Source organism: Balaenoptera borealis (genome assembly GCF_965194805.1).
Source record: "Balaenoptera borealis genome assembly, chromosome: 4".
Lineage (NCBI taxonomy): Eukaryota > Metazoa > Chordata > Mammalia > Artiodactyla > Balaenopteridae > Balaenoptera > Balaenoptera borealis.
This window is the reverse complement of record NC_138861.1, coordinates 148370900-148395475: the sequence shown is the minus strand read 5'-3', so window position 1 is coordinate 148395475 and position 24576 is coordinate 148370900. Positions and strand designations below refer to the sequence as shown.

General features: G+C 47.9%; 1 protein-coding gene and 1 pseudogene across 6 annotated transcripts in view; one reads left to right on the top strand and one right to left on the bottom strand.

The window, feature by feature from the left end:
• HTT (huntingtin) overlaps window positions 1-24576 on the top strand; it is a 136895-nt gene that overhangs the window by 86911 nt on the left and 25408 nt on the right. For all 5 annotated transcript variants that reach the window (XM_082391236.1, XM_082391237.1, XM_082391235.1 and 2 more), the window contains 6 exons: window positions 1016-1138; window positions 1462-1697; window positions 2780-2922; window positions 15698-15902; window positions 21573-21714; window positions 24273-24452. In XM_082391236.1, the coding sequence (XP_082247362.1) occupies window positions 1016-1138; window positions 1462-1697; window positions 2780-2922; window positions 15698-15902; window positions 21573-21714; window positions 24273-24452 (1029 nt within the window). The remainder of the gene's footprint in view (window positions 1-1015; window positions 1139-1461; window positions 1698-2779; window positions 2923-15697; window positions 15903-21572; window positions 21715-24272; window positions 24453-24576) is intronic.
• On the bottom strand, window positions 7819-14968 carry LOC309628338 (F-box only protein 27 pseudogene; annotated as a pseudogene). The gene has a single exon. The product of its transcript is annotated as an F-box only protein 27 pseudogene (transcript).

Genomic DNA, 24576 nt, shown 5'->3' with positions numbered 1-24576 from the left:
CTGTGGCTACGTAGCCGGCAGGTCATAGCCGGAGGGTCGTAGCCGGCGGGTGGGCCCCGGGAAGAGGCTCATCTTCCCACCGCAGAGGGGCGGCTCCACGTCAGGCAGGGCTGAGACCTGCACCTTGAGAGAATCGCCCTCTGTGGAGGTGGTACTGTGTGTATACACACTCGTTAGTAGTGATGAAAATCATCAATAGGGCAGTGGTTGAATGTACTGTGGTAGAAACTTAATTTGGAATATTTTGCAACCTTTAAAAATAATGTTAGGAGGATTTCCCTGCCGGTCCAGTGGTTAAGACTCTGCCCTTCCATTGCAGGGGGCGCCAGGTTCGATCCCTGGGTGGGGAACTAAGATCCTGCATGCCGTGCGGAGAGGCCAACAAAATAAAAAAAATGTTAGGTTTTAAAACCTGTTGCCTTGGGAGTTCTCCATTATATTTTTAATGGAAAAAAGCAGAGACATTTATAACATGATTTTTCAAAACAACTTAAACAAAAATCTCTCTACATGTATAGGAATGTGGAGAAAGTTAACGAGAAATACACTAATTTGCTAACATTTGTTACTACATAGTGGGGTAGGGATGGGGTGCCAGTAAAGAAAGAAAAAAGATAACAGTGTGTATGATAACCATTTAGGTACATTACACGTGTGTAAAGAGATGCGAGAGAGGCTGGTTCCTGAAGTGTTGATGGTGACTGGGTCAGGGCGGTGTGGTTTCAGTTGATATTTTTCATACTTTTACATATTTGAATTTTTTACAGAAAGCATCTATGGTTTATTTAATAAAAATCTAAATGCAAAGATTTCCATCGTGGAAAAAATACAGCTGTTAGTGTTGTTCTAAAAAACATTTACTTGGTTCATTACTGAAGTTAAAATGCATTTAAGTGCGGGGGTGGGAATGATGCATGGTCAAGGTCATTTGACCTTGGGACAACTGATGTGAGGTATAAAAGTTGGCGTTTCAGTTGGCTTATGGGAAAACATCTGTGACGTTTAATTGCAACAGATGCACATTGATTCTCACGAAGCCCTTGGAGTGTTAAATACGTTATTTGAGATTTTGGCCCCTTCCTCCCTCCGTCCCGTGGACATGCTTTTACGGAGTATGTTCGTCACCCCAGATACCCTGGTGAGTATCCTGCCTCCTGATGGCGTCTTGGGTTCACCACTGTGTGGGGCACCTGGGGGTTTCTGCTGGGGCCAGGGTGGAGCCTGAGTATTTGCATTTTTTCTTTTTTAATTTTAATTTTTTTTTTTTGAGTATTTGCATTTTAAACAGGTTCCCAGATGGTATTGATGCTGCTTGTCTGGGACCACACTTTGAGAACCAATGAGACAGATTTATTGGTGGAATTGTAAAATCAGGGTGATTTTCATAAATGAAATTGGCAATCAGGAAAACTTAATCCTCTTTTTTCTTTAGCTATAACTTATTTATTTTCCTTCCTTTAGGCATCTGTGACCACTGTTCAACTATGGATATCCGGAATCCTAGCCATTTTGAGGGTTCTGATTTCCCAGTCAACTGAAGATATTGTTCTTTCTCGTATTCAGGAGCTTTCCTTCTCTCCATATTTACTCTGCTGTCCGATAATTAGTAGGTTGAGAGATGGGGACAGTAATTCAGTACTGGAAGACCACAGTGAAGGGAGACAAACGAAGAATCTGCCAGAAGAAGCGTTTTCCAGGTATGCTCTGTACCTGAGCCTTCCGCCAGTCCGCGTCCTCAGGCCGCCCTGTGGTGTTTGCGGTCACTGAGTCTCGCTTCAGCTCTGCGAGGTGGGTTAAGGAGTCTGTGTCGGTGTGTTTTCTTTGCCCAGCCTGCCTCACCTGTGGCCCTTGGTCATGCCTGTCTGCAGGCTCTGTCACATCCTGAATCAGACCCTTGTTAAGACTGCACGGCGGTAGTCGGTGGGTGCAGGCGATAAGGGCGTGGTTGCCTGCAGAGAATTTGAAAACCTAGGAAAACCCACTGAAAGTCAGTCTTACGTTTATTCCCACCGGGTGCTGGCCACCCTAAACACTGTCAGTAGTAAAATCCCCCTCCCTGCCAGGGTGGAGCGCTCGTGCTGCGCTCCCCTGGGTGTACTTGTGGCGTCAGATCACGTCTGCCCTTATCAGTTCTTGGGACGCTCCTCGAGGGCGGCGGTCACAACTCAGGCACTGAAAAGGCTTGTTGTGTAGACAAGTGTGTATCCACCTTTGCTGGATTCGGGGCGCACGCTGACTTAGACCTCGTAGAGCCTGTCCAGGAAGCACAGTTCCTGAGAACGTGCTCCTTCCTGCCGGGTCCACCGTAATGTCCACGTAGCTGCCCTTGGTTGGTCATCAGGGGAGGCGCCACTGTGTTTGTGGAGATAAATCCAGTGAAACTGCACGACACCCGTTTGTCCGCAGGTTCAGCAAGGCAGCCTGTGGCTCCTGCTGTTACATTTAAGCAGGGGGCTAAGGTGGAGGATACATTAAATTCCTGGGGTGGGTTATCAGCCTGCCCTATGGTTTATAAAGTTTTGAAGAAACCCTGCAGGTCATTTTACCCTCCTGACAGTCCTTTGAAGGTGGTATGATTCCTGCCATCTCATTAGTGAGGAAAGTAATACGCAGAGAGGTAAAGTGACTTAATCCAGAGGGCTGGCATTGAACACTTCACTTTACTTGCATTTTTACCCTACTCATATCTACTGCGTATATTACTTTTACGTGTGTGCCTCCCAGAAGTGCTCCGCAGTAGGCACCTACTTCACTGTCACCCTTCTCCCTTTCTTTGAAGGTTTCTGCTACAACTGGTTGGCATCCTTTTAGAGGACATTGTGACAAAACAGCTACGAGTGGAAATGAGTGAACAGCAGCATACTTTCTACTGCCAAGAGCTAGGCACGCTGCTCATGTGTCTGATCCACATCTTCAAGTCTGGTAGGTGCATCACACTAGTCTTATTAGAGCATCTGTATATCCCCTGCCCTGCCCCGCACACTCTCAGGGTGTAAGGAGGTGCTGCCCAATGTGAGCTCTGCTCTGCTCTGCTCAGTGTGCCTTTGAAGACCTTGTGCTGATGAAAACAGTAAACCTGGGCGCTTCCTCCTGTTTTAAAGATTTGGAAAGTCAAGATGTTTTTGTTACCTTTACATACGATTGTGGATTAAAAAGACAGTGCGCTCAAGAGAGAAGTCACCAGACCCCAGCCATGTAGCAAGCATAGGAAGCAACCAGCCCGCCTTAGGACAGTCAGTGTTTTCAACAGGAATGTCTTGCTAGTTATAGGGTACAGGCATATCCTTCTTTTCTCAGTAAGAAAAATGAAAGGCAATTCTAATCTCTAGGAAAAACAAACAGCAAGGAAGTCATGGTCCAAATATGAAGCAAATCTGGAAGTGGTTTGAGTCCTGGAAGTACGGGGCTAGGTGCTCTCTTTGGGTGTGACTGCCTCTGGCGTGTTTAATTCTGTTGCCGCATCGTGTATTTCCACGTCTCAGCTCTTTTACTGTGTCGGCTTTGTTTTCTGTGGGGCTCCTTCCCTGTGGCAGAAAGGATGGCCTCTGGTCTCAGCCCCTGCGGGAGTCCTGTGAGGGACTCGTGAGCCCTGGGTGCTCTGGCCAGCCTGGGCTGGGTGAGAGGCTGGACGGCATTCCTTTGGGAGAAAGGGTTACTTTCCAGCAGTAAGGGAAGGGGAGCAGACAGAATCGCTGACGGTCCACTGCAGGTGATGAAAGCATACCAAGGCAAGTTTGGAGGTAACGACCACAACTGACAACAGAATGATAACAAATAGTCGCCTTAAGAGGGATGGGGCAGGGCACTTGTAAAATCAGGAGCCCCCATCTGTTATGGGATTTAAAAATCATGTGTGTATATTACTTTAATACAAATTAAAACACACACATACCCACATACATACCATTAGAGCAGAAGATAGTTACCATTGTCAAACTTCATTCATTCAACAGAGATGCACTGAGTCAGCCGCCACTGTGCTGGGCCCTGGGTGTGCGGTGGTCCGTACAGCTGACGTGATTCCTGCCTCTGTGGTGCTCAGTCTAGCGGGGCAGACAATACACAGAGATGTCACCACAAGTCTTGCCATCTCCTGAGAAGGAAACAAAAGCACAGCGACAGCCAGCACAGGGGTGGGCAGTAGGGGCAGGTTCTCCTAGGGGGCTGCTGAGCTAACGCCTGAAGGAGAAGGAGCTGGCCCTTCGGAGAGAGTGTTCCTGCCGAGAGAGGTGAGGGGTCGGAGGGGCTGAGGAGGCGGGCAGGGACCTGGGCTCGCGCGGCCTGGGAGCGATGGAGAAGGACACCTCTTCATGGTTGTTTCACATACCTGCTGTCGCCCTCGGCACAGGAGTGTGGCCAGAATTTAATTCTGATGATGGATTATAGCTTCAAGCCACCTTGTTTACTTACCATTGAAATAATTTTCTTTTTGAGGATCTTTTGATTTATGTCCCACCCACTGCAATAAGTGTAAAGTTGAGAAAATAATTAAGCCATATGAAGAATAAGTTGTTTTTAGTATATGGGCCGTTTTAATATTTGGCCATCGGTTGGTTTGGATCTGACACCAGAAGGGTACCAGTTCACATCGAAGGACAGCTTTCTACCTTCTTTGGATAAGAGCAGTGCATTCTGCGGCCTTAGGCGCATCCAAGTGGATTTCCGTGCTGTTCACTCACCCGTTGCTCTAACTTCCTCTTCCTTTTCTCAGAAATCAGGGGAAATACTTTTATGGTTTGTTGCAGTGCTGTCGAGTCCAGCTTCCTGCAGTGTGCAGATGGTCTGTGTCTGCACTAATCCAGTTGCTTCTGGCCACACGTGGCTGATGGGCACTGGAAGTGTGGTATTGTGACTGAGGAGCTTTTGTTCAATATAATTTTGGTTAAATTTGAACAGCCGTGCATGGAGTGGAATATCGAGTAGGCCGCGCTCTGCTCCGGAGCCCGGGCTGGGTACCGGGGCACGTGGGTTTTGCCAGTCGTGTCTTTGGACATTGTTCAGTTGGTCCAGTATTTGTAAATAAGGGGTGTATGGGTGTGTACAAATGTCTATTTCTATCTCCTCGTGTATTTTGATGCCATTTCTTCTAAAGACACCAGGCGGCAGAATTACTGTGTTGGTTGGTTTTGAGATAAAATAAATCATCTTGTCTTTTATATAAATAAGGTGTCTTTAGCATCTAAAGTTGGTAATTTTTATTTATGCATTGCTTAAACAATGACAATAATTTCACCTCTCCATTGAAAATTGAGATCTTTGAATTTGCCCATTTCAGGTATTATTTCTTAGAACAGGAACTAGTCTGAGTAATGGCCTTGACCTCTCATTTTCTGTTACCCCTGTTGTTGGGGGGGGTATGAATCCCAAAGTCGTTTGCCTATTTCACATTCAATCCAGCATAAACAGAAGAGCCAAGAAAGTTACCTAGTCTCCATTTTATAGGTTCTGGGTAGCTAACACCTCGTCCTCTCCACTGAGACAGACCAGCTAGAAGGAGAAGGTGGAGCCGCGGCAGGAGGCTGACGGTGTCCATTGCTTTGTTGCAGGCAGGGCTGGCTTGAGTCCTCCGGCCTGTGGCCACAGTGAGGCTTCCTAACTGCTCACCGTGTTTGCCAGTCCCTCCCCACCTCGACCAGCCCCCACCGTGTGCCCTCCCCGCTGCCGTCCAGTGCTCACCCAGCCGAGGGCAGCAGTGGGCGGTGGAGCCATTCCTGACCCTCTCCCTTCCTTCCTCGCAGGCAGAGCTCTCTTCCCAGTATTTTATGTGTGGGCCAAAGTAGGATTACTAGAAGGAAGAGAAAATGGTCTTCCTGCAGTGAGAAAATGGGCACTGATTCAGATTCGTGCTTGGTCCAGGATGGGGCTGCTGATGGTGTTCTCTTAGGGGTGTGTGGTACCTTTTACATGAGTATCCCCATCGATCCTTAGAACAACTCTATGAGATAGTTCCCCATTTCTACTGATGAGAGAACTCAGGTTCTGAGCGGTCATATGATAAAACCAAGAGTGAAAACCCAAGAATTTTTTCGTGCCCATTATATCGTGCTGCTTCATGGGTTGGTGATAGTAAGTGTAGCAGCTAATGCTTGCAGAGCACTTCCTGTGGGCCCGGCACACACCGTGATACCCATGTTCTAGCTGAAGTAACTGAGTCACAGGGGTTGTAATGCGTGAGCTCCCAGGTGGTGGGATGGGGGGGGAGGCGTCTAAAGCCTGGGCCAGTCCTCGTACGTCGCACACCATCAGCAGTGCCGGTTCCCCCGCGAGCGTCTAGCCCCAGGCTACCACCAGTGTCTGTCCAGTTCCTCCGTCTAACATCTCGTCCCCCATCCTGGTCCCCATCCCCTCTGGTGTTTGCTCTTCCCATGATCAGTTCTTCCAGTTTGTGTCTTGAGTGTCTCCTTCATTCACTCCCGCTCTCTTCGCTGCACACTCCACGCGGCAAGACATACATGTCTGTCTTTCCTTCTCGCCTAGAGCCGCGCTGCTGACGCAGCCTACGAGGCGGAGCAAAGCCGTGCTTGGCTCTGCGGCTTCCTGAATTGTCCTCCTCCTCTTGTTGACTGCACAGCTTTTCAGAAGAAGTGTTTCAGGAGTTTATTGTTGTTGCTTCTAGTGCTCTGCTTTCCCTCTTTCTCTCCATCCTCAGCGGTTTGCCTCTTGATCTCATTACCAGAAATGCCTCTGCAAAGGCCACCTGTGGGCTTTCCCAGGTCCTCATCTTCCCGGACCCTGCAGCCCAATTCTGTGGACAGACCTCTGCTCGCTGAAACTCCCTCATTCCTTGACTTCTCCTTCAGTCTTCTCTTTCCAACCTCTTAATTGCATGTGTTCTTGTGCATTGTCAGTCACCCCAAACAGGAGGAGACGTGCGCCTGCTTGGCGTCCCTTACTCTCCAGCAGGAAGGAGAAACCTTCAGTAGGCGTGAGAGCTTCCACTACAGGCCTGTCCCAACTCCAACTTGAGCTGAGGTTTCTTTGGTTAATTCCACGCTTGTAACTGGAAGGTTGTACCTTTTGACCACCTTCACCCATTTCCCCACCTACCACCCCCCACCTCTGGCACCTGTCAGTCTGATCTCTGTATCTATGAGTTTGGTTTTTTTAGATTCCACATATAAGTGAGATCATACAGTATTCATCTTTCTCTGACTTATTTCACTTAGCATAATGCCCTCAAGGTCCATCCATGCTGTTGCAAATGACAGGATTTTCTTCTTTTTTTTTATGGCTAAATAATATTCCTGTGTGTGTGTGTGTCACACGTTCTTCATCCACTCATGCTTCAGTAGACACTTGGGTTGTTTCCATGTCTTGGCTCCTGTGATTAATGCTGCAGTGAACATGGGAGTGCAGGTATCTTTTTTTTTTTTTTAAGGAGCATTTATTTATTTATTTATTTATTTATTTATTTTTGGCTGCTTTGGGTCTTCGTTGCTGCACGCGTGCTTTCTCTAGTTGTGGTGAGCGGGGGCTACTCTTCGTTGCAGTGCGCGGGCTTCTCATTGTGCTGGCTTTTCTTGTGGAGCACGGGCTTCAGTAGTTGTGGCACGTGGGCTCAGTAGTTGTGGCTCACGGGCTCTAGAGCACAGGCTCAGTAGTTGTGGTGCACGGGCTTAGTTGTTCTGCAGCATGTGGGATCTTCCCAGACCAGGGATCGAACCGGTGTCCCCTGCGTTGGCAGGTTGATCTTAACCGCTGCGCCACCAGGGAAGTCCCACAGGTATCTTTTTGAGTTAGTGATTTTGTTTCCTTCAGGTATATACCCATAAGTGGGATTGCTGGATCATATGGTAGTTCTGTTTTTTTTTAAAATAGATCTTTATTGGAGTATAATTGCTTCACAATACCATGTTAGTTTCTGTTGCACAACAAAGCAAATCAGCCATATGCATACACATGTCCCCATATCCCCTCCCTCTTGAGCCTCCCTCCCATCCTCCCTATCCCACCCCTCTAGGTCATCGCAAAGCACCGAACCGATCTCCCTGTGCTATGCTGCTGCTTCCCACCAGCCAACTATTTTACATTTGGTAGTGTATATATGTCCATGCTACTCTCACCCCAGCTTCGCCCTCCCACCCCATGTCATCAGGTCCATTCTCTATGTCTACCTCTTTATTCCTGCCCTGCAACTAGGTTCATCAGTACCATTTTTTTTGTTTAGATTCCATATATATGTGTTAGCATATGGTATTTGTTTTTCTTTTTCTGACTTCACTCTTTATGACAGACTCTAGGTCTATCTAGGTCTATCCACATCACTACAAATAACTCAATTTCGTTTCTTTTTATGGCTGAGTAATATTCCATTGTAAATATATGTACCACATCTTCTTTATCCATTCATCTGTTCATGGACACTTAGGTTGCTTCCATGTCCTGGCTATTGTTAGTAGTGCTGCAGTGAACATTGTGGTACATGTCACTTTTTGAATTATGGTTTTCTCAGGGTATATGCCTAGTAGTGGGATTGCTGGGTCATATGGTAGTTCTATTTTTAGTTTTTTAAGGAACCTCCATACTGCTTTCCATAGTGGTCGTATCAATTTACATTCCCACCAACAGTGTAGGAGGGTTCCCTTTTCACCACACCCTTTCCAGCATTTATTGTTTCTAGTTTTTTTGGTAATGGCCGTTCTGACCGGCGTGAGGTGATACCTCATTGTAGTTTTGATTTCCACTTCTCTAATAATTAGTGATGTTGAGCATCTTTTCATGTGCCTCTTGGCCATCTGTATGTCTTCCTTGGTGAAATGTCTATTTAGGTCTTCCACCTGTTTTTTAACTGGATTGTTTTTTTGATATTGAGCTCCATGGGCTGTTTGTATATTTTGGAGATTAATCCCTTGTCTGTTGTTTCATTTGCAAATATTTTATCCCATTCTGAGGGTTGTCTTTTTGTCTTGTTTATGGTTTCCTTTGCTGTGCAAAAGCTTTTAAGTTTAATTAAGTCCCATTTGTTTATTTTTGTTTTTATTTCTGTTACTCTAGGAGGTGGGTCAAAAAAGATCTTGCTGTGGTTTATGTCAAAGAGTGTTTTTCCTATGTTTTCCTCTAAAAGTTTTATAGTGTCTGGTCTTACATTTAAGTCTTTAATCCATTTGGAGTTTATTTTTGTGTATGATGTTAGGTAGTGTTCTAATTTCATTCTTTTACATGTAGCTCTCCAGTTTTCCCAGCACCACTTATTGAAGAGGCTGTCTTTTCTCCATTGTATGTTCTTGCCTCCCTTTGTCATAAATTAGATGCCCATATATATGTGGGTTTATCTCTGGGCATTCTATCCTGTACAATTGATCTATATTTCTGTTTTTGTGCCAGTACCATACTGTCTTGATTACTGTAGCTTTGTGGTATCGTTTGAAGTCGGGAAGCCTGATTCCTCCAACTCTGTTTTTCTTTCTCAAGACTGCTTTGGCTATTTGGGGTCTTTTGTGTTTCCATACGAATTTTAAAATTTTTTGTTCTAATTCTGTAGTTTGGTAGTTTGATAGGGATTGCATTGAATCTGTAGATTGCTTTGGGTAGTATAGTCATTTTCACAATATTGATTCTTCCAATCCAAGAACATGGTATATTTCTCCATCTGTTTATGTCATTTTTGATTTCTTTCATCAGTGTTTTATAGTTTTCTGAGTACAAGTCTTTCCCCTCCTTAGGCAGGTTTATTCCTAGGTATTTTATTCTTTTTGTTGCAATGGTAAATGGGAGTGTTTCCTTAATTTCTCTTTCTGATTTTTCATTGTTGGTGTATAGGAATGCCAGAGATTTCTGTGCATTAATTTTGCATCCTGAAACCTTACCAAATTCATTGATTAGTTCTAGTAGTTTTCTGGTGGCAGTTTTAGGATTTTCTATGTATAGTATCATGTCATCAGCAAATAGTGACAGTTTGAGAAGGATTCGTGTTAGGTCTCCTCTAAATGTTTGATAGAATTCGCCATCTGGTCCTGGGCCTGCCTCTCCTGTTCTCCCCTCGGCTTCCTTCCTATGCCCCCAAGGAGCCACGTGACCTGGAGGGGGCTTTGGAGGGCAGGAGACTGGCCTGGGAGCTCAGCAGGCTCCCTGGGCCCCAGTGGGCGGGGCAATCACCCACCGCTCCTTTCCTGCTCCTCCCGGAGGGCCCCTCCGGCCTACCTCTCCTGATCTCCCCAGCCTCCCTCCTGTGCCCCCAGGACCCACACGGCCTGGAGGGGGCTTTGGATTGCACAGGGGACTGGCCTGGGAGCTCAGCAGGCTCCCCCGGCCCCAGTGGGGAAGGCAGTCGCCCTCCGCTCCTCTCCCACTCCTCCTGGATGGCCCCTCCCGCTTGCCACTCCTGATTTCCCCGGCCTCCCTCCTATGCCCCCAGGACCCATGTGGCCTGGATGGGGCTTTGGGGGCTGGGGGAGCGGATTGGGAGCTCAGCAGGCTCCCTGGCCTGAGTGGGCCAGGCGATCGCCCTCCGCTCCTCTCCGGCTCTTCCTGGAGAGTCCCTCCCACCTGCCTCTCCTGATCTCCCCAGCCTCAGGGGTGCCGATCTTGTCTGGCTTCCACTTCTCCTCCCCCCTCGGTCCCCCTACATCCTACTGGTTTACTCTGGGGTTCCTCCCATCTCCTTGGGAGTCAGAGTCCCCCTCCAGCGGCCAGCAAGTGCCCTAGTTGTGGGGAGAGGCTAACTCCACGTCTTCCCACAGTGCCACCTTGACTCCTCCTCCGGTAGTTCTATTTTTAATTTTTTAAGGAACCTCTGTACTGTTTTCCACAGTGTCTGCACCAATTTCCATTCCTATCATAGTGCACAAGGGTTCCCTTTTTTTCCGCAGCCTCACCAATACTTGTTATTTCTTGTCTTTTTGATGATAGCCATTTTAACAGGTGTGAAGTGATATCTCACTGTGGTCTTGACCTGCAGTTTCCTAGTGATTAAGGATGTTGAGCACCTTTTCATGTACCTCTTGGCTATGTGAATATCTTCTTTGGAAAAATGTCTATTCGGATCCTTTGCCCACTTTTTAAAATTTTTTTGAAGACTTTTTTTTGCTGTGGACCATGTTTTGTTTTGTTTGTTTTTTTTTTGGCAGATACAGTGCTCACTTATTCTCTCCATGTTTAAAAAAGAATTTCAAAATAAAATAATTTTATACACCATACAATTCAGGGTAGGGTTGGGCTCAGGGGGCCACTTCGTTGTTCACAGTGTGGGCAGAACCCTCTGTCTCCAAACATTTTTTGAGCTGGTTCAACTTTCAGCTCTGAGTCCTGGTCCCAGTCTTGAAACCACAGCAAGTTAGGGGCTGGAATTTGCTCAGCCATAGGGATGAGCTTCTTGTTCAGACGGGAGGAGAGGGCTTCCTGCACGGGACCAAGAAAGCCTCTGATGCAGAAACATGAGGAAGCGAGGGCAGAGGGCACTGGGGCCGAACCAGAGGGGCCTGTCGTGGGGGGGGGGGGGAGGGGCCCTCTCCGGAGCCAGCATTTCGCCGTGCTCACCCCTGCGTCTCCACTCAGTAGAACAGGGGCTGCCTTAGAGCAGCAGCAGCCGGTAAATCTGATGGAGGAACTTTCTCCTAGTAGCTTCCAGAACCTGAAGACGGGGCCCAGTAGGAACTTGGACTGGATTCATGAGATCCCAGGATGCCTGGGAGCTACAAGCCCTTGATGACTGAGACGGCCCTGCCCGTGGGCCCAGCTCCTGGGAGGCACGGTCAGGTCGTTTTGCAAGGACAGCCCTCGACTAGGGCAGGTGGGCCCGCACAGTCACACTGGAGTGGGACAGATAGACTCCATACTGCCAGACCAGAAATCAGTGTCCCGGACCAAGTGTTCAAAAGACACAAAGCGGACGACCTTCTGAAGGTTGGAGAACACATGGCTAGCCTCAGAGGAGAAACTCTTTCTACACTGCTGGAGGGGAAAAGGCAAAGGAGAGTAGTGATGCAGGACGGCCTGCTTGGCATCTAGAGGTCGGACAGTTAGCCCACGTAAACTGTCAGTGTACTGTTGGTCTGTCCACCAGTCAGAGACACAAGTCTCAGTCTTTCCACTGTCCAGGAGTTCCGGCCACAGACCCTCCTCCTCCGGGTCCGACACCTGCTTCTTTTGACACTACCTGCAGGAAGACAGGAAGCTGGTCTGTGTACAGGCCCTGGGAGTGACCCCCCAGTTTTCCTCTGCCCCCCAGGCATCTCCTCCCGTCGGCACCGTCCATTTCAGGAAGCCTTCTTCGCCATTGGGGTTCGGGAGGAGGTTGCGTCCTATGGGTCTGCTCTCGCAGAAGCGGCCCAGGACACAGGGCCTGGGGTCGTCGGCGGGGGCAGGTAGGTGTGGAGGATGGGTGACAGGGTGGCGTGGCCTTGGGCCAGGATTCTCAGCCACAGGGCCTGGCAGTCCACCAGGTCGTGCCAGTGCTGGCACACCTGGCGGCAGTGCCCGAGCGGCATGTGTTGGGGCACATGGCTCAGCACCATCACAAGCAGCTCCGATGACAGTTGGCCCAGACCCAGCGCCTCCTTGGGTTCGGGGTCCTGAGCGGGGACCCTGGCGGGCAGGCCCCTGGAAGCCGAGGTGCACATGGTCTCCTCGCCAGGCCCGGCTGCCGCTGCTTCTAGGGGGAGAGACATAATGAACAGGAGGCACAGTAAGCAGATTATGTACTGTTGGGAAATTACTAAAAATAAAACCCCGAGCTTCTCAAGAGGGCGGAGTCAAGATGGTGGTGTGAGAAGACGCGGAGTCTGCGTCTCCCAACAATGTCTCCCCACAGCTAGGGCGCCTGCTGCATGCTGGTGGGGGACCTCAAGGCCCAAGGAGATGGGAGGAACCCCCAAGCGAACCGGTAGGTACGTGGCGGGGACCGAGGGGGGAAGAGAAGTGGAGGCCGGACAGGACTGGCACCCCTGAGGGGTGGCTGAGAGGGGCGAGGGGTTCCCACACCTGGAGGGACCCTTGGGGGCTCAGATCGGGGGGTGGGGGGAGTGTGCCCAGTTGGCCGGGAAAGTCTGCCCAGCTCTCGGGTGGGGTCCTACGCCCTCAGAGTTCCCCTCTGGGCTGCGCTGGTCTTGGTGGCGTAGGAGGGAGGCAGGCGGGAGGGCACTCCAGGACCTGAGGAACAGGAGAAGGAGCGGAGGGCGTTTGCCCCGCCCACTTGGGCCCGGAGAGCCTGCTGGGCTCCCAGGCCTGGTCCCCGCCGCCCCACCACATTGGTCCTCTGATTTGGACCATTTTTAAAGTCTTTATTGAATTTGTTACAATATTGCTTCTGTTTTATGTTTTGGTTTTTTGGCCACGAAGCATATGGGATCTTAGCTCCCTGACCAGGGATTGAACCCACACCCCCTGCACTGGAAGGGGAAGTCTTAACCACTGGACCGCCAGGGAAATCCCACTTTGCCCACTTTTTAATTGGATTTATTTTTGTTATTAATTTATGTGTTCCTTATATATTTTAGATATTAACCCCTTATCAGATGTATGGGTTGCAAAGTTTTCTCCCATTCTGTAGGTTGCCTTTTCACTTTGTTGATGGTTTCCTTTGCTCTGCAGAAGCTTTTTAGTTTCATGTAATCCCACTTATTTTTTTTTGTTTTTGTTGCCTTTGCTTTTGGTGTCATATCCAAAAAATTATGCCAAGACCAATGTCAGGGAGCTTAATACCTGTGTTTTCTTCTTTATGGTTTCAGGTCTTACGTTCAAGTCCTTGATCCATTTCGAGTTAATTTTTGTGAGTGGTGCAAGCTAGGGGTCTAGTTTCATTCTTTTGCATGTGAAGACCCAGTTTTCCCAGCACCATTTGTTGAAGGGACTGTCTTTCATCCACTGAGTGTTGTTGGTCTCTCTCTGTTCTCCCCTCCCGCCCTCTGTCTCTCTGTCTCCCACCCTCCTCCTCACCCTCCATGGGACCGCCTCCTTCGTGACCTGCCTCGGTTATTGCTGCAGAGATGACTCTGGTAACTGCCTCCTTAGGTCCTGTCACTCCACCATCATGGCCGCCTTGGTCTCTCGTTTCCATCCTCCCTCTAGACACGTGCTTGGTGTCCTGGCAGCACCTCAGACTTACACTTAAGGTTGGACTTGTCACCTGGCACAGCTGCTCTTCTCCAGCTTCCTCTTCTTACTGACTTGTTCGGCATTTGTCATTAGAGACGCTCAAACCCCAGCGTCATTGTCGCCCCCCGGTGGGCCCCTAACTTCCTGTCCTGTCCCGCCAGCAGCTTCCTCCTGCTGTTGGGACGCTGACCCCCGAGGCCGGGCACTTCCCTGACGTCCTTCCGGCAGCAGCAGCCGCTTGCCAGTCGTTGGCTCTGTCCAGCTCTGTACTGAGCCCTTCCCTTGGGTTTTATGATTTGATCCTTCCTGCAGCCCTGTGAGCGGCTAGTGCTCTGAATTCCATTCTACAAGCGAGGAAACTAAGGCCACAGGGGACATACGGCCAGGGTCTCCGAGCAGGCATGGCAGAGCCACAGTCTGATTTCAGAGCCCGCCTCGACACTCCGTCACCTGGATCTCAGCTCTGACCATGGTTTCCTGCTCCCTGTTCAGTAAAACCCCACCTCCGTGGTCTGCCATTCCCCGTGTGCCTTGGCCTGGCTCCAGGGTTCCTTCGGGGCAGCGCCTGGCTCTTCCCTCGTGTCCGTGGCCCACAGGGAGCCCACGCAGTGACGGAGGCACGAGAGGGAGCAGGCCAGGGCTGGGTGGGCCTGAGGTGGGCGATGCTGACCCGGCAGCAGCCGGAGAGAACCCAGCCAGTGCGGCCAGAGGGAGGCGAGCACCGGAAAGCTTCTCGGCAGATGTTTCTGTTTGGCGAGCTTTTGTCAGCTCTCCCCTTGTCTCAGCGCGTACGTGTAACCAGTCATGAGGAGTGAGAAGAAGTCTGTGGTCTGTTTGTTTCTGCCTGTTTTAGGGCCCTTTTGTGTTTGGATGTGTTGAAATCTAGAGCAGAAATAAGCTTTTGACTCTCCAGCAGTGATGCCAGGAGTCCTCAGCTGGGGGGACAGGGAGCCCCTGGCCACCTCCTGTCATGTCCAGTCCTGCTGCGTCCCAGGCTGCACTTCACAGCATGCACGTGTCCCCGTGTCCCTGGGGTGAGGGCCAGTCTGGGTGCATCCGGGGCGGGGTGGAGAGACAGGCGTGTGGAGCTGGCTTCATGTCGTTCCAGAGGTGGGATAGAATGAAGTCGTGAATTCACTCCCTCCTAGGGGAGTTTTCCCGGCCCTAAGGAGGATGCTGTGGGAAACCGGGGCAGAGCCCGGCTGGGTCTGCTGCTGACGTGCGGGTCTGAGCGTGGGTGCCTGCCTGCGTGGCCGCCTTGCCCCGGGTGGTCACCCGTGCTGGGTGCAGAGGCCACCTGGCCCTCGGCCCTCAGGGGCCTGCCGGTCCCACCCGCGCGGCTGTGGCTCGGGCTGTGTGGTGGCTGCTGCCTTCTCAGTGGAGCTGCGTCCACGGTCAGCACCACTGCGGCTCCCGGCTCGGAGCCCCTGGAGAGCCTGGCACTCAGTGGGGAGGACGGGACAGTGGGAGCGCCGGCTTCCTTGGCTGCTCCCTTAAGGAAGCAGAATGTCAAGCTGGAATTTTCTAAGTGCCAAAGGCTGTGAACGTGTCAACGTAGGAAAGAGCCCCGTGTGTATCTTTTTTGTGTAAAAGCTTCACGTGGTTGCAAAGTGTTGGACCGTGATGTGTTTCCCCGTAATCGGTTTTATTTTTGGTTTGTTTCTAGGGACATTCCGGAGGATCACTGCAGCTGCCTCGAGACTCTTGACGGACGGCGCGGACGGCAGCTTCTACGGCCTGGAGAGCTTGAACGCGTGGGTGCGCTCCATGGTCCCCACCCACCCGGCCCTCGTGCTGCTCTGGTGCCAGATCCTGCTGCTCGTCAGCCACACCGACTACCGCTGGTGGGCGGAGGTGCAGCAGACCCCCAAGTACGTGCGCTCCGCCCCCCGGGAGGCCAGCCCGGGCTCGTGAGCCAGGCTCGGAGCAGCTTGAGCTCCGGCTCCGTTTTCACGAGGCTCTGTAAAGATGCCACCGCATGTTCATCTTTCTTTCATGGACACTTTATTGCAGGGAAAATGTGGTCTGACTGCAGGCATTCAGAATAGCCGCTGCTTTTCACATGTGATTTCTTTGACAAGTTCTTTGACACTGTTCCATCTTACGGGCCATTTGTGTCATGCTGTGTCCCTCCTGCTGGGTTCTCATCCTTAAATTGGTTCCAGAGCCAGACATGTTGCAATGACTTAACTTCATTATAAGTTAAATGTGGTTCTGGTTATTAGATAATGAAGAAATTATTTAGCAGCCTTTCAAAACTACTTGGAAATACCTTATTTTTTATCATTCAAAAAGACTTGTTAAGTATCTGATTGTGGGTGGCCCTCTTTTTGCAAAAAATTGTCAGGTCTGAGTCTCTGTTTCTAGGCACCCTCTTGCTCAGCCATTTGTACATATGTGGAAAGAAAAGATTTGATTTCCGCCCCCCCCCACCCCCACCCCACCACCGCGCAGCTGAGTCCTCAGTGCAGTGTTTCGGGAAGACTCAAGAGCCGATGGCGAGGAGAGAAAGCTCTGGAAATAGGAGACTGCAGGGGCTGCAGGGTTGAGGTCAGCTCCTCTCTGCTCAGCATGGAAAGACAGCCAAGTGAGGCCATGGGTCCCGCGTTGGCTGGTCCAGTGCTCTCAGGTGGAAAAGCCAGCGTGAGCAGGAGTATTACCTCTCTGCCCTGTGCTTACGTTGTGGGATATGCAAAGGAAGAATCATCGCTGCTTCCTGCCCTCCAAGTGCTTACAGTTAGTTGGGGAGGACAGAGCAGTGAAAACATTTGACATGCTTAGAGAACAGTTTAAGCCTGTCATGATGACTTAAGTATTGTGAGAGTCGGAAACGGAAAATCGGTGTCTTGTACTTCAGAGCTTCTTCACTGTGCATATAAATCAGCTGGGGAGCTTGTTCAAATCAGATTCTGATTCAGCAACTGGCTGATGGGGCCTGGGACTCTGCATTTCTTCCAGGCTCCTAGGGTACCAGTGCTCTGATCCATGGAGGACGCGCTGAGCAGTGAGGCCCTGGGTCCTTGAGGATTGTGCCTCAGAGCAGCACCCAGGGGGCTTGTTCCAAGGGCCAAGTCTGTGCTCCAGCCCACTGTCGGACCGGATGGCTGGGCATCCTAGGAATTAGGGTCCTGGGCTCTTGTGTTTTTGCAGTCTCCCCAGTAGCCTCCCTGGACACCAAGGGCAGGACTTGAGTTAGCTGATAATACTAACACATGTTGGGTGGGTGGACGGTAAGTGAGAAGGCATCCACCACCCAGATGGATCCCTCAGCCACTGTTTCTTAGCTTCTCCCCCACTCTCCTCCTCCTCCTCCTCCTCCTCCTCCTCTTCCTCTGCCTTTGTACATATGGTGGGCAGTGAGGGCAGAGGCCGACCTGGAGTGGATTCAGGAGGAAATGGGAGGGCAGACCCCAGTCTGATGAATGGAGGGCCTTCCACAGAAGGCTCACGTGGGCTCTCCAGCAGTGTCAGTCAGTGTCATGGAAGATACAGAACTGTTTGCTTGGATGAAAAGACGTAAGAGTACATGACAAACAGGTACAGTTTTATGAACCTTGATTACATTCCGGATCTGGCGGATGAAACCACTAGAAAGGACATTATTGGGTCAACAAGCTACATTTGAATGTGAGCTCTACATAACCTGTTGCTTTTGGTTATGAGTAGTTCTTAGGGGACACAGTTGCTGAGGTATTTAAGGGTGCAGTCTCTTGACCTGCAGATTACTCTCAAGTGGCACAGCCCTCCAAATTGCGTGTGTGTACAGTGTGCATGAGTGTCGAGTGTGTGTCGGGTATGTGTGTAGGTGTGGAGGACGTGCATGTGTGTGGAGTGCGTGCCTGAGCACAAAGGTGGTGACTTACTAGTAGTTGAATCTAGGTGAAGAGTAGGTCGCTGTTAATTGAATTCTTCTTTCAGCTTTTATATCAGCTTGAAAGTTTTCAAAATAAAAGTTAAGGAAAAAAGATGATGGAAGAGGGACATTTAGAGAGCAGCTCTACACAGCGGTTAGGAGGAGGTTCGCTCTGGAGGGAAATAGAGACATGGGAAATGGGAACATGAGAGAGTTTCTAGATGAGAGAACAAATGGCATGGGTGACCCTTACAGAAGAGAGCGTTATCCTAGAGTCGGCAAGAGCAGATGGGATCTAAGGGACAGACACTGGCTTCATGATATTGATTTATTTTTTGCCAGCTTTTTATAGTTCAACTTACATTTTCCTGATTTCTCTCTGTATATTAGCAGCTATGGGAAACTCACTGATTCTGGGTTCTCAGCTCAGTCATTACTTCCTCAGGGAAGCCTTCCTGACTTCTCTTTGATTGGTGAAGTCTCACTATCTGCTCTTACCCCAACCTTTGCCTCTTTTTTGTGGCCTGTGTTGAGACTGTAATTTGACATTTATTTGTGTGATAATTTGGTTAATATCTCTCCCTCTAGATCGTAATACCCACAAGGGCCCTCATTGTGTTCCCAGCACTAACATGAGTTAGTGATTTAATTACCCTGATAATAGAAATAATAATAATGTATTGGTAAAGACCTCATATATAGATCACTAGCACTTATATAGCATTAAGTGCCAGATATTGTTCTGTGGGCTTTCCACTATGATAAGTTATTAAAATCTCTCAAAATGCATGTATATTATAGACAAGGAAACTTCTTTTCCCAGAGAAGTTAAATAACTTGCCCACTATCACACATTAACAGACATGTGTGCATGCATGATTCCCCAACTCGATTATTTTCACCTATTATAGCTGAAACTGTCATATAAGTGTGGGTTTATTTCTAGGCTCTCTATTTTCTGTTCCATTGATCTGTGTGTCTGGTTTTATGTCAACACCATACTGCTTTGATTACTGTGGCTTTGTAGTGTAGTTTGAATTCAGGGAACGTGATACCTCCAGTTTTGTTCTTCTTTCTCAAGATTGCTTTTGGCTGTTCGGAGTCTTTTGTGGTTCCATGCAAATTTTAGAACTTTTTGTTCAAGTTCTGTGAAAAATGCCATTGGAATTTGGATGGGGATTGCATTGAATCTGTAGATTGCTTTGTGTGGTATGAACATTTTAACAATATTAATTCTTCTAATCCATGAGCATGGAATATCTTTCCATTTATTTTTGTCTTCTTTAGCTTCTTTCATCAGTGTCTTTCAGTGTATAGTTCTTTCACCTCCTTGGTTAAATTTATTGCTAGGTATTTTATTATTTTGATGCAATTGTAAATGGGATTATTTCCTTAATTTCTCTTTCTGATAGTTTGTTATTTGTGTATAGAAATACAACAGATTTCTGTATATTGATTTTGTATCCTACAATTTTACTGAATTCATTGATTACTTCTAACAGGTTTTTAGTGGACTCCTTAGGGTTTTCTATGTATAGTATCATGTCATCTGTAAGTAGTGAAAATTATACTTCTTTCTGACTTGAATGCCTTTTATTTCTTTTTCTTGCCTAATTGCTTTGGCTAGAACTTCCAATACTATGTTGAATAAAAGTGGCGAGAGTAGGGATCCTTGTCTTGTTCCTGATCTTAAAGGAAGAGCTTTCAGCTCTTCACCATTGAGTATGATGTTAGCTGTGGGCTTGTCATATATGACCTTTATTATGTTGAGGTACGTTCTCTCTGTACCCATTTTATTGAGAGTTTTTATCATAAATAGATGTTGAAGTTTGTCAAATGCTTCTGCATCCGTTGAGATGATCATATATTTTTTATTCTTCATTTTGTTAACATGATGTATTTTATCGATTGACTTATGGATGCTGAACTATCCTTACATCCGTGGAATAAATCCCACTTATCATGGTATATGATCCTTTTAATGTACTGTTGCATTCAGTTTGCTAATATCTTGTTGAGGATTTCTGCATCTATGTTCATCAAGGATATTGCCCTGTGATTTTCTTTTTTTGTGGTGTCCTTGTCTGGTTTTGATGATGAGTATCTCTATTTCCAAAAGATAATAAAAATGAATTACTAGAAGTTTGGAATACAAAGCACAAGTCATTATTTTCTGTCTGTGTACTCAGCAGATATAGAGCTGCTCTATCAATCGTTACAGAGGTTCTGTATGCAGCTCAGTGCTGGCTCTCAGATGAGTATGGGCTCCCAGGCCACACTTCCTGGAAGTACCCATGGTTGCCACAGTGGGGTCTGCTCTTGTCTGCTTCTTATTTGGGGGATTAAATCATCATAGTCTTATGATTTGCTTTCTACCTGTCCTACCTTTTGGTGGACGGTTAGGGTCCTGCATACGCAGTCATCTTTTATTTGGGAAGTTCATTTGCTATCAGTAGCTGGCAGTGTCTGTCCTGAGGTCTTGGGGGCTTGCCCTCCTACAAACTGGGACTAAATTTGGGTTGATGTTGGACCTTCTTTGTGTCCACTGCTAATATTTGAACTGCAAATTCTCCCCTTCTCTTTCAGAGGCTTTTTCCCCTATAGCTATACTATTACAAAACACAGAATTACAGCTTGAATATAAGTCATGTTGGGGCTGGCAGGAGGGCTGACTGAGAAAGGAAAGGTTTTTTGTTTGTTAGTTTTTAATTGACATATAATTTACAGTACAGTAGAATGTCCTCTTTTGTACCCGATATAGTCAGGTCACCACCACCACAATCAAGAGTTAGACCAGTATCATCACTTCGGAGAATTCCCTCCTGTCCCTGTGCCGCCATCCCCTCCCCCTGCCCCTCCCTCGGTAACCACTGATCCACGTTCTGTCGTGATAGAATTTTTTATAACAGTTCTCTTCTAAATCCTGAGGCGTTAACAGGAAGAGTTGACACATTTCAGAATATTCTAGTCCTGGTGTCATCTTCGTCTCCACTAAGCCTTAGCAGAGACTTGTAGGCTCTTGGCCGCCGAGGCGAGGGGATTGTCTTACCCTCAAGTCAGAGGGCTGTTTGTGAGCGTGGCAGCTACTGTGTTTTAAGAGTTGTGGCCAGTACTGAGAGTCCCAAGGTTTGTAATTACCATCTCCTTAGAAAGAAAAAAGACAAGGTGAGAAGAAGTAAAGATGAAGTGAAATAACCTTCACTAGTGGGGAATTAATTTTGCAGAAATGCTTTTAAACAGGGTTTCCATAATAGCACAGACACTGTGGGCATGCTTAGGGTTGTAACTTTTCGTTGGTAATTGAAGAGTAAAGTATGGAAATACAAAGGTTTTTCTTCTGTCACTTGACGGCTTTCATAGCAAGCTAAAACCTCGAATTTCAAAAGCAATAGCTCTGCCATCAGACATAGCCAGTGAGATAAGAGCGCTGATTGAATGTGCAACTTCGTGGTGGATTTTGCCTTTCAGTCAAGCATTTTAGTTTTCTGCCTGTTAGATCCTCTGTTTATTTTAGTTTTCCATATGTGCTTTATCATAGCTCAGAAACAGATCACTAAGAGTAGATCTTACACATTAAAGTAACTGTCTGCTTTAGAACTGGGACTAAACGACAGTCATCTTCAGTGTTTTGAGAATAAGCCGGCTGTCATCTCAGAAACGCTGTCAGAGCTTCTGTTGCTCCTTCTAGAAGACGCAGTCTGTCCAGCACGAAGTCACTTAGTCCCCAGATGTCTGGAGAGGACGAGGATTCTGATGTGGCTTCCAAACTGGGAATGTGCAATAGAGAAATAGTACGAAGAGGAGCTCTCATTCTCTTCTGCGATTATGTCGTAAGTTTGAAATTGCAAGGAGGGGCGGGTTGGGGGCTGGAAAACACCTCGTGCGGATGATGCTTCTACAGACTGACTTCCACCGTCCGTCACTCCACCAGAATGAAAAACTAAAATTAAAGTTGAATCCTGCTCCCAAGTATAATTGGAAATCAGGCTTGGCGTCCAGCCCTGGGAGTTTAAGTTTGTCTGTAAAAGATTCAGTGGGCAGTCACTTGCTCTGCACCACTCGCAGTGCTGGGCACCTTTGTTGTTTTGAGGGACACCATGGAGTAACAATAATAATAAAAAGTTACAAGTTTGACTGAGTGAGGTTCTGATTAAAAATTTTTTTTAAATTTATTTATTTATTTATTTATGGCTGTGTTAGGTCTTCGTTTCTGTGCGAGGGCTTTTCTCTAGTTGCGGCAAGTGGGGGCCACTCTTCATCGCGGTGCGCGGGCCTCTCACTATCGCGGCCTCTCTTGTTGCGGAGCACAGGCTCCAGACGCGCAGGCTCAGTAATTGTGGCTCACGGGCCCAGTTGCTCTGCGGCATGTGGGATCTTCCCAGACTAGGGCTCTAACCCGTGTCCCCTGCATTAGCAGGCAGATTCTCAACCACTGCGCCACCAGAGAAGCCCCTAAAAAATTTTTTTAATCTGTGGAAAAGGTGTTAGAATGTTAATTGCTGCATTTTTAGATTCCTGTTTGAATGACATTCTTTTAAAAAATAACTTTTGTGGAATTTTTGACCATAAAACTAACATCTCTTGTTTAATACAAAAAATTTACAAAAACCAAATAAGTAAACAGAAGAAAATAAAATCTGTAATCGTATTACTCAGAGAGAACTCGTTGTTCCACTCTCACTGGGATCTGATACCTTTTCCAGGCTGATAGAAAGTGCTGCCTTCCTTTGGTGCAGACATGGTGCCATGAAGGCCGCTGTCACTCAGCAGCGCATCGGAAAAGGAGTAGACTCCTTCCCCTCAGGGGCTTGTTGAGATCTTTTTTGCCATGATAGCAATTTGTTAATACTCATGTTTTGTTTTACATTCTTTTTTTTTTGTCAATTTATTTATTTTTGGCTGCGTTGGGTCTTCATTGCTGCGCGTGGGCTTTCTCTAGTTGCGGTGAGCGGGAGCTACTCTTCGTTGTGGAGTGCGGCTTCTCATTGCGGTGGCTTCTCTTGTTGTGGAGCACGGGCTCTAGGCACGCAGGCTCAGTAGTTGTGGCTCACGGGCTTAGTTGCTCCACGGCATGTGGGATCTTCCCATGCCCAGGCTTGAACCCGTGTTCCCTGCATTGGCAGGCGGATTCTTAACCACTGCACCACCAGGGAAGCCCCTTGCTTTACATTCTTGATGTTGAAATAGTTTTTCTATCTTGTTCCACTTTTGAGAAATAATTTGATATAGTTATATAATGCTGTTTTCACAGAAAAGTAAGAAAAATATTTATTTTATAAATTAATACTATCAAATTATCCCACAGGAAAAAAAGGTATTAAGCATTAACCATATGCCAAAAACTTTATCTTGTTTTATAATTTCTGCCTAGGGTCATGAATTACATTGAAAAGGCAACATATGTATGGGGTTGGCCAAAAGGTTTGTTCGGCTTTAAGTAAAAATAAAAGACATTTTTCATTTTCACCAAGAACTTTTTTTAAAAAATATTTATTTATTTATTTATTTATTTATTTAGGCTGCACCAGGTCTCAGTTGCGGCATGCAGGATCTTTTAGTTGTGGCACGCAAGCTCTTAGTTGTGGCTTGCGAACTCTTAGTTGCAGCATGTGGGATCTAGTTCCCCGACCAGGGATCAAACCCGGTCCCCCTGCATTGGGAGCATGGACTGCCCCCCACTGGACCACCAGGGAAGTCCCACCAAGAACTTTAGTGAACAGTGTATTCATTAACCGAACAAACTTTTTGGCCAACCCAATATTTAAAACTGTATTTTTCTCATTTCCTTATAAATCTTACATGAACTTTCTTCCCTTAAGATCCATTTGATCTGTGGGAACTATTCATATTTTGGATTCAGGATTTCTATCAAAACTGTGACAGTTACAGTAAATTCTTTTTTTTCCACTGACCTGTCACAAAATTGGAGCGAGGGTAACTGGAGAATTCCCGTCGGGAGGCCGGACTGAGGCCTGGGCGAGGCAGGGCTTGCCCTGGACGGGAGGGCCACCTGCTCTCATGTCTCAGCTGGGGCCAGTCACACCGTTCCCGCTGCCCTCGGGAGGCGCCGGGCTCTCAGGTGCCCCAGACCCCCCGCGGCCCTGGGCCACGCTCCTCTCCTGTGTCCCTGAGCTGTGCCGCTGGGGCGCACTTCCCTGGGGCCTGACTTTGGACAGCTCGGCCGCGGTGCACAGTTGCGGGTGCCGGCTCTGTAAAGTGTGTTGTCACCTCGTCAGTTATGGTGCTCAAACACTAAATACTTTCAGTGAGGATTATAATTCGGAGTTGGTTTTCTCCTTCCTACCACTTCTGGCCTTTTCTATGGCGCTGGTGTCTGCTCTTGCCTTGTCCACTAGAAGATGGCCTTTCATTGTTGTCTTGTCCTCAGTGCCAGAACCTGCACGATTCAGAGCACTTAACATGGCTCATCGTCAACCACATTCAGGATCTGATCAGCCTGTCCCACGAGCCTCCCGTGCAGGACTTCATCAGTGCTGTCCACCGGAATTCCGCGGCCAGTGGCCTTTTCATCCAGGCAATTCAGTCTCGTTGTGAAAATCTTTCAACTGTAAGTCTCCCTGGTGCTGGCTGTCGCCAGTTTTCTCTGCCTTAAAAATGGAGGGTTGGCATTTTTAAACTGCTCTTTCCAGCGGGCAAACCCCTCTGCTGTCATGTCTCTCCTTCTCTCAAAC